At 35.4% G+C, this 8547-nt stretch overlaps 2 protein-coding genes across 4 annotated transcripts; one reads left to right on the top strand and one right to left on the bottom strand.

The window, feature by feature from the left end:
• Window positions 1-182: 182 nt before the first annotated feature.
• LOC140043913 (protein HGH1 homolog) lies at window positions 183-4009 on the bottom strand. Its single transcript, XM_072088399.1, has 4 exons — window positions 3933-4009; window positions 2905-3569; window positions 2317-2507; window positions 183-1936 (listed from the first exon to the last, which is right to left on the bottom strand). Exons 2-4 carry the CDS (start codon window positions 3542-3544, stop codon window positions 1688-1690), a joined length of 1080 nt encoding a protein of 359 aa, XP_071944500.1. The 5' UTR covers window positions 3545-3569; window positions 3933-4009; the 3' UTR covers window positions 183-1687.
• Window positions 4010-4188: 179 nt separating this feature from the next.
• LOC140045361 (serine/threonine-protein phosphatase PGAM5, mitochondrial-like) lies at window positions 4189-7987 on the top strand. 3 transcript variants are annotated; one of them, XR_011844574.1, is made up of 6 exons: window positions 4191-4471; window positions 4694-4866; window positions 6366-6580; window positions 6949-7082; window positions 7356-7800; window positions 7843-7987. XR_011844574.1 is itself a non-coding variant. In XM_072090219.1 (5 exons), exons 1-5 carry the CDS (start codon window positions 4293-4295, stop codon window positions 7504-7506), a joined length of 849 nt encoding a protein of 282 aa, XP_071946320.1. In that variant the 5' UTR covers window positions 4189-4292; the 3' UTR covers window positions 7507-7987. The 3 variants fall into 3 exon arrangements, 2 of the variants coding, with proteins under 2 accessions (XP_071946320.1, XP_071946319.1); XM_072090219.1 differs by having other exon boundaries at window positions 4189-4471; window positions 6952-7082; window positions 7356-7987; XM_072090218.1 differs by having other exon boundaries at window positions 7356-7987.
• Window positions 7988-8547: the final 560 nt, after the last annotated feature.

Raw genomic sequence — 8547 nt, 5'->3', positions numbered from 1 at the left:
GCACTAAAAAAAGAAGAAGCCCATGGGCTTCTTTTCGAGGTTTTACAGTATATCAATTCTTTGTAATGCAAGTAGAAACCAAACCAAGGAGAATGGCTTGCGTCATGGAATACTGGCTGTTTATTAAAATAGGCTAACACAATCGAAAAGAAGAATATATATATATTTTTAAATTAAAAAAGTTCATAGTAAATCGAAACACAGACAGAAATTCTTTTCAATATCTGCAGTAAATGATTGGAATAGTTTGCCATATCATATAGTAAATGCATCCTCTATAAATAATTTTAAAACCCATCTTGAAACACACTGGAAAACCCACAACCTAAAGTTTGAGCCATATAACCAAGATGTTCAAAGAGGGACTCACAAACCTTAACAGGTTTATAGTCTAAAGGTCAAGGTAAATCAAGGTAAAGTAATAATGCAATACAAAATATAGATGATGTGTGAATATGTTATTTATTAAAATCAAACTTAAAACAATATAAAGCTCTGTCTGCACTATTATATCAAACTAGTGTGGTGTGGCCAAACATGGTAGTTATATGTACAAATATGGTAGTGGTATGACATCATCATGTCCATATATGGGCATGTCACATTTTTGTTGTCGCATAAAGTTTGATAGTGTAGACAGAATTTAATAGAGAAGTATTTGTATTTGAATGTCATTTTAATTATGAATTTGCTTTAGCAAAAAACTGAAAATGATTGTATTATTATAATTATAAATATTTTTCAATTAAGTGAGATATGCAAATACCATAGTACCTTCACCTGTTATAATTTCCTATTATAACATCATTTATATACATAATTTTTTATAGTAATTAATAACATTTTTCGCTTGATTAAAATTAACAGTCAACATTAATAACAGTTTCGTTTAGTTTTGGTCTTGATTGGTTTTTTTCAATTTGTTTACCGTTTTTCACCAGAATGTCTCTCTTTACTTTAAAAGTAATTACAGGGCCGTAGCGAGAGAAGATTAAAAGCAGACGAGGCAAAGATGTTTTTAATATAATTATTAAAACAGTACAGTACTGTATAAATGAGCGATGACAACGTTTTTTGCCTCTTGCTGGCTAAGTTTGTTTGTTTTATCTTTATACTGGGTGACCTCTTCAGTCAAAGACTGATCTCCCAGAGGGCCTAGTTGGTGATCAGTGGCTGTGATGTACTACTACACCGGGGTAACCCCCTACTCGTCTCGAAAGATGTACTAGGTTCTTTAAAGTGCACACGAGCAAGTTGTGTACACTGGACCTACGGTTTATAGTCCTTATCCGAGAAGACTCGTTCTACCACCAGAACCATGGAGTGAGTGAGCCTCGAACCCCTGCCGATGTTATGGCTACGTGATTACGGTTCCACTGTCTTAACCGCTCGGCCACTCACTCACTAACGGCCTTGAATCGTAACAAAACCTAGAAATATTTCTAGTTGGAAGTGGCTTATATCCATAAGCTCTGTCTACATTATCAAACTAGTTTGGCAAACAAAGGGTGATGTACCCAAATATAGTAGTGCTATGATGTCATCGTGTCCATATATGGGCAAAGTACATCAAACTTTGTGTTGTCAAACTAGTTTGGTAGTGTATACAGAGCTTAATTCTTAAAAAAAGTTTGAGTATATCAACGGCGGGTGGTTTTAATTTTAAAAACAATAATTTTATAAGTTGTTATTTGTTATGTTCTAATTTGTCATGTTGCAGCATAATTTTATTAAGCTTGTCATCAACTTCTGGCGGTATTTCAACCGTCTTTAGGTTTTCCATGCCTTTCTCTGGCTCATCTCCAATCAATAACTGTATCAAATGTTCAATTGCAACACACACCTCCTTGTCATTCTCTGTTTTATGCAGCTCTCTTATTATTACATATGTTCTTTTGTCTTTCACAATCTTTCTTCCTTCTTTTGTAGAACATAGCTGTGGAAAAAAAATGTTTTTAACAATTATTAAAATACTGTATTTTTATACCAAATTGTTTTTTATCGGGCACAGGACCAACATCTTTGTGTTCAAATCCTAAAAATGAAGCCCTGTCCACACTATCAAATTTTATGTGATGTGGCCATATAAGGACATGATGATGTCATATCACTAACATATTTGGGCATATCACTAACATATTTGGGCTTGGGCACATCATACTTTTTTTGTCAAACTAGTTTGATAGTGTAGACAGAGCTTATGGATATAAGCAATGTGGCACTCTCATATGCTAGTATGATACCATTATGCCAAAACACTCTTTTTCTTTGGTAATAAAAGTTGGGAAAAAAATCAATCTACAAATTACATTATACCTGGCATATTGATTCTATTAACATCTTTCTGATATTTGGATTGGGTTCTCTTTTTTTATCGTCGCCGAGGTACTGAAGATCATCTGGCATACCCTCCATGTCTTCCTCGGTCAGCTCTTCTGGTCCAGCCAATGGCAGGAGGAGATGAGGAAGGATTTCGACTTTATCACTCAACAGCCACTCATGGTCATCTGTAAACAAAAATAAATTATCTACAAATAATGAAACCATATTTTAAAAGTTAATTATCATCTACATAGGTACAAAGATTCTTGGGCATTGTGACTGCTATCATGGTCATCTCTCTGATTCAGATTTGACCCAAGTCATTCATACATCTGACCAATGCAATCTAACAACTGGACACTGAGCTCGCCTTGCCAAAATAGGAACTCGTAACAGTCCTTTGATCTTATGTCTGGCTGCGACAAATACCAACAGTACTGTACTATGTACATATTATCCATGGCGTGCAGTTTCTGTTAAGGGGTGTGGAACTGATTGTGTCGCAGTCACACATAAACCCTCCGGAGCTCAGCTTGTTAAATTTTCTTGATCTGACCAATGTCCTACAACAATACTACGCACCAGTTTCAAAACAACAATTCCGCAAGGCTCCAATTACACCACCTTTTCTCATTTCTGATGCGTCATACTCAGTATACGGTAACAGACGTTGAACTACGCACTGTGTCCTATCCAACACAAACACTCGTCCCTCTCTCAGCTGAGTAATGTTCGACAAAAACAGCCCAAGATGGTCTAAATTATTCTCCTTCTTGTTAAATTTTTTCTGACAGAAAACTTCAACAATTTTCGATAGTTTAACAGAGCACTCTTCCGAGTCTATAAGCTCAATTAATTTCCGACAGCAAAATGAATTGCGACTTAAATTTGCAAGTAACATGCAGACTGTATCAACATGATCACTTTCTTCATTAACGATATACTCCAGAAGCGAAGGAACGATACAATAGTCCGTAATCATCGTATTTGCAAACGCATCATCTGCTGATAAGCCTATGAGCGCTATGTAGGAATCTTTGACAATCGATGATGTGGAGTCCTTTGTTAAACTGAATATTGATTCGATATATCGTTTATCAGATGACAATAGCGCCTTTCCCTCTGTTGTGCTGGTTAAACCAAGGACGTAATCCAAAGCAAATGCCTTCACATCAATTCTCGCAGATGGAGATAGAAATTGGAATATTTCCTCAGTCTCCATGGCAAACAGTTGTCAATTTCTTCTTCTGTAAGTAAAAGTGTAATTTATTATATTTGCTTAGAATACATATTACTATATATTAGTTTATATACCTGCTACAGCCAAACCCTATTTATTAATTTCATACGATAACTACAACTCAGGTAGAATACACTACGCCTAGTTATACACACAAAACACTTTTCATAATAATAATTTTTAACCTAGGCCGCCTATGCATATATTCATTTTACGACACACTAACATTATTATGCAACAACCGTGACGTGTGTGTCCTAAACAACTATGTTTCTGCCTAGCTAGCCAGCCTTATATTTATTTGATGTAAATTATTAATTTACACTATTCTCCGTAAGTGTATTTTGTAAATACTGTGCAATTACGGCACCTTGTCGAAAAAGGAGTCCGTCGAAAAATACAGATACGTTGTTCCCCGAAATATCTTTCACGTGTTGAAACTTTATTTTGGTTTTTATTTAGCAGAAAACAGATAGGAGGCGGCTACTAGTTCAAAATTCAAAGTTTTAAGTCATCATATTAATACTATACACAATATCTCCAACAATAAAATAATCTATTTTTAAGCAGTAATTTTATTTAAATACTTTATGTGATCTAGATTTATTAAAAATTATACATTTAATATTTCAAAATAACATTTCTTTGGACATGCCTGAAATATATAAAATGGCTGCCTCCTTGTAAACGAACTTGATCGAAACTTTCTTTAAAAAAACTGCATTTAAACATGTTTTCTAGGTCATTAAAAGTTGTATGTGGTATATCGGCTGGAATCGCTGGTGCTGTGTATTTCCACGGTGTGACAAATGATGAAAATAAATATTTTAGAAGGTTTCTTCCTCAAGCCAACGCATCGTGGACCACGAACTTCGAGCCAAGTGTGAAGTGGGACAATAACTGGGACAAGTGCGTCTTTTTGGAGTAAATCCTATGCCTAGCTTAAATATTAATTTGATTTAATCATTTTTTTTAATCCAGTGTTTTAAATGTATTCACTACCTATATTATGAATATTAATAATAAATAATTTATAGCTAATTAGAATTTATATAAAATAAATAGGCCTAGGCCTATATTATTTAAATAATTTATTTAATAATGTTCTCTTTTGTTTGTTTTATTTTTTAGAAGGGATCCAAAAAGTTCAGTAAAACCACCAAAGAAAGAAACCGACAATGAAATATATAATCAGAAGCTAGCAGAAGCGAAGCCAACAGCCACACGCCATTTGATCCTAATTCGTCATGGACAATACAATATAGGTCGCGAAGATGACAAAGATAGGACGTTGACTCTTCTAGGTATCTTTTAGTAATATTAACATTTTTTATTTTTAAGAAAATAAAAAATTAGCTTAGCTACTTTATTTATAGTGTATATATATAAATTGATAAATTGCTAACTTTTCTGGCTGTTTTAATTTATCGTTTAGATTTAGCTTTTCGCTTTTTTCTTTGTATCTCCATTGAGATCCAGCCACTGATACCCACAGCATTGTCATTTTGTATCTCCATTGAGATCCAGCCACTGATACCCACAGCATTGTCATTTTGTATCTCCATTGAGATCCAGCCACTGATACCCACAGCATTGTCATTTTGTATCTCCATTGAGATCCAGCCACTGATACCCACAGCATTGTCATTTTGTATCTCCATTGAGATCCAGCCACTGATACCCACAGCATTGTCATTTTGTATCTCCATTGAGATCCAGCCACTGATACCCACAGCATTGTCATTTTGTATCTCCATTGAGATCCAGCCACTGATACCCACAGCATTGTCATTTTGTATCTCCATTGAGATCCAGCCACTGATACCCACAGCATTGTCATTTTTGTATCTCCATTGAGATCCAGCCACTGATACCCACAGCATTGTCATTTTGTATCTCCATTGAGATCCAGCCACTGATACCCACAGCATTGTCATTTTGTATCTCCATTGAGATCCAGCCACTGATACCCACAGCATTGTCATTTTTGTATCTCCATTGAGATCCAGCCACTGATACCCACAGCATTGTCATTTTTGTATCTCCATTGAGATCCAGCCACTGATACCCACAGCATTGTCATTTTGTATCTCCATTGAGATCCAGCCACTGATACCCACAGCATTGTCATTTTGTATCTCCATTGAGATCCAGCCACTGATACCCACAGCATTGTCATTTTGTATCTCCATTGAGATCCAGCCACTGATACCCACAGCTTTGTCATTTTGTATCTCCATTGAGATCCAGCCACTGATACCCACAGCATTGTCATTTTGTATCTCCATTGAGATCCAGCCACTGATACCCACAGCATTGTCATTTTGTATCTCCATTGAGATCCAGCCACTGATACCCACAGCATTGTCATTTTGTATCTCCATTGAGATCCAGCCACTGATACCCACAGCATTGTCATTTTGTATCTCCATTGAGATCCAGCCACTGATACCCACAGCATTGTCATTTTGTATCTCCATTGAGATCCAGCCACTGATACCCACAGCATTGTCATTTGGTATCTCCATTGAGATCCAGCCACTGATACCCACAGCATTGTCATTTTGTATCTCCATTGAGATCCAGCCACTGATACCCACAGCATTGTCATTTTGTATCTCCATTGAGATCCAGCCACTGATACCCACAGCATTGTCATTTTTTCAATATTTTGCCTTTGGGTTTATATATAAATTGATGTATATATGTACAGTACTTTATAGTGTAAGTACATATATACATCAATTTTTATTTATTTAATTTTTACTTTTTTTAAATTTAGAGAACTTTTGATTACTTTCAGGTCGTGAACAAGCACATCTGACGGGTCTTCGTTTGAAAGACATGAAACTGGACATTAGCCTTATTCACAATTCCACAATGACCAGAGCAATCGAAACAGCTGATATAATTGCTAAGCATTTTCCTGATTTGCCTCGTAAATCATGTGACTTTCTACGAGAAGGGGCGCCAATTCCCCCTGAACCCCCTGCAGGACACTGGAGACCTGAAGCATCGGTTGGTTTTCACTCCTTTTAACTTCATTTAATAATGACATATTTGATTTAAAAATGATAAATGTTCAAGGATTTGTTGATCTGTGTTTTTAAAGTCTGCCTGGATTTTATTTAATTCTCATTTAATGCTTCTGGCCCCTCTTGACAAGAACATATTCTTCTTTGATTCTAGATTATTTACAGGTGATTTTGCTGATTGGAAGAGATTATTAAGTTTAGTTTATTTTGTGATTAATTTGATTATTTAGGAGATTGATTGTTTAGCGATTAAAGTTTTTTTTTTATGGCAACGATTGTCTGGGCCTGATGCTCAAAGCGTCTGATAACCAGAACCTTTGTTTTTTGGAAATGTTGTCTTTTATTTTTCAGCAGTTCTTCCAAGATGGTGCTCGGATTGAGGCTGCATTTTGCAAGTATTTTCATCGAGCAAGTCCTGAACAGATGAATGATAGTGTAGAGCTTTTAGTATGCCATGCGAATGTTATACGTTACTTTGTATGCAGGTAGATATAGTACATTGTTTGGCGACAAACACAAACACAAATAGCATGAGCGATGCATGATGGGAAGGAATTTGGAGCAATACTGCCACCAGTATAATTAAAAATTTATATAGACTGGTGGTGGCGCTATTGCTCCCAATTCCATCCCATCATGCATTGCTCACACTATTTGTGTTTGTCGCCTTTGTCATGTGATGTGCAGTTTAGAGTCTGGACACATTATTTTACCTTATTTTTAAAACTGTTTAACCAATTTTTTTTTCTTCATTTCAGAGCTCTACAACTCCCTCCAGAAGCTTGGTTACGATTTAGTTTAAACCACGGCAGTATCACATGGGTCTGCGTTCGTCCTAGCGGTAGAGTTTCCGTTCGGATGCTAGGAAACTCTGGCTTTATGCCTTATGATAAAGTTTCGGTTACATAATGTCTATCAAATGGGTATAATTGGACATCTTGGGGGGGGGGGAAAACAGATAGTGTTATATTTATGTAACTTTTCTAGTACTTAACCAGGATTCCCCTTAACCAATGCTTATTCCAATGTAGGAAGATGATTTAATCAGCATGGTCAAAACCGTTCATGTATGTAAACGTTTTCTGTAGGCAGCCGATTCCCAGTACTGTATCTATTTACTATCTATTTCCGAAGTATCATAGGAATATTTGGTAATACAACATGTGTTTCACATGTATCTAGCAGTAACCTTACATGATACAGGCACCACATGTGATATATATGTGATAGTATGTGGAGATACAGTAGCACTGGGAATCTGACGCTGTAGGCACGGTTGATCGTGCGTGCAAGTTATATCTGCTATATTAGCTGTATCAATATTTCATAGTTTACTGTCTATCAAATTGATCCTGAATTACACACAAATTGCTTTATATTAATAATTGTGTGTAGGGATCCTGAATTACACACAAATTGCTTTATATTAATAATTGTGTGTAGGGATCCTGAATTACACACAAATTGCTTTATATTAATAATTGTGTGTAGGGATCCTGAATTACACACAAATTGCTTTATATTAATAATTGTGTGTAGGGATCCTGAATTACACACAAATTGCTTTATATTAATAATTGTGTGTAGGGATCCTGAATTACACACAAATTGCTTTATATTAATAATTGTGTGTAGGGATCCTGAATTACACACAAATTGCTTTATATTAATAATTGTGTGTAGGGATCCTGAATTACACACAAATTGCTTTATATTAATAATTGTGTGTAGGGATCCTGAATTAAACACAAATTGCTTTATATTAATAATTGTGTGTAGGGATCCTGAATTACACACAAATTGCTTTATATAAATAATTGTGTGTAGGGATCCTGAATTACACACAAATTGCTTTATATTAATAATTGTGTGTAGGGATCCTGAATTACACACAAATTGCTTTGTGTTAATAATTGTGTGTAGGATATATATTGTGATCATGATGTTGAC

This window comes from Antedon mediterranea, chromosome 3 (genome assembly GCF_964355755.1).
Source record: "Antedon mediterranea chromosome 3, ecAntMedi1.1, whole genome shotgun sequence".
In the NCBI taxonomy this organism is placed as follows: domain Eukaryota; kingdom Metazoa; phylum Echinodermata; class Crinoidea; order Comatulida; family Antedonidae; genus Antedon; species Antedon mediterranea.
This window is presented reverse-complemented; position numbering and strand designations above follow the sequence as displayed.

What these genes read in the sequence shown, in the direction of transcription:
- LOC140043913 (XM_072088399.1), bottom strand. Translation starts at nt 3,544, where the DNA reads ATGGAGACTGAGGAAATATTCCAATTTCTATCTCCATCTGCGAGAATT. An exon ending in GAATTGTTGTTTTGAAACTG is followed by an intron (nt 2,508 to 2,904) that starts GTGCGTAGTATT and finishes TTTTGTTTACAG; the next exon opens with ATGACCATGAGTGGCTGTTG. An exon ending in TAATAGAATCAATATGCCAG is followed by an intron (nt 1,937 to 2,316) that starts GTATAATGTAAT and finishes TTTTTTCCACAG; the next exon opens with CTATGTTCTACAAAAGAAGG.
- LOC140045361 (XM_072090218.1), top strand. Translation starts at nt 4,293, where the DNA reads ATGTTTTCTAGGTCATTAAAAGTTGTATGTGGTATATCGGCTGGAATC. An exon ending in TGGGACAATAACTGGGACAA is followed by an intron (nt 4,472 to 4,693) that starts GTGCGTCTTTTT and finishes TTTATTTTTTAG; the next exon opens with AAGGGATCCAAAAAGTTCAG. An exon ending in TAGGACGTTGACTCTTCTAG is followed by an intron (nt 4,867 to 6,365) that starts GTATCTTTTAGT and finishes GATTACTTTCAG; the next exon opens with GTCGTGAACAAGCACATCTG.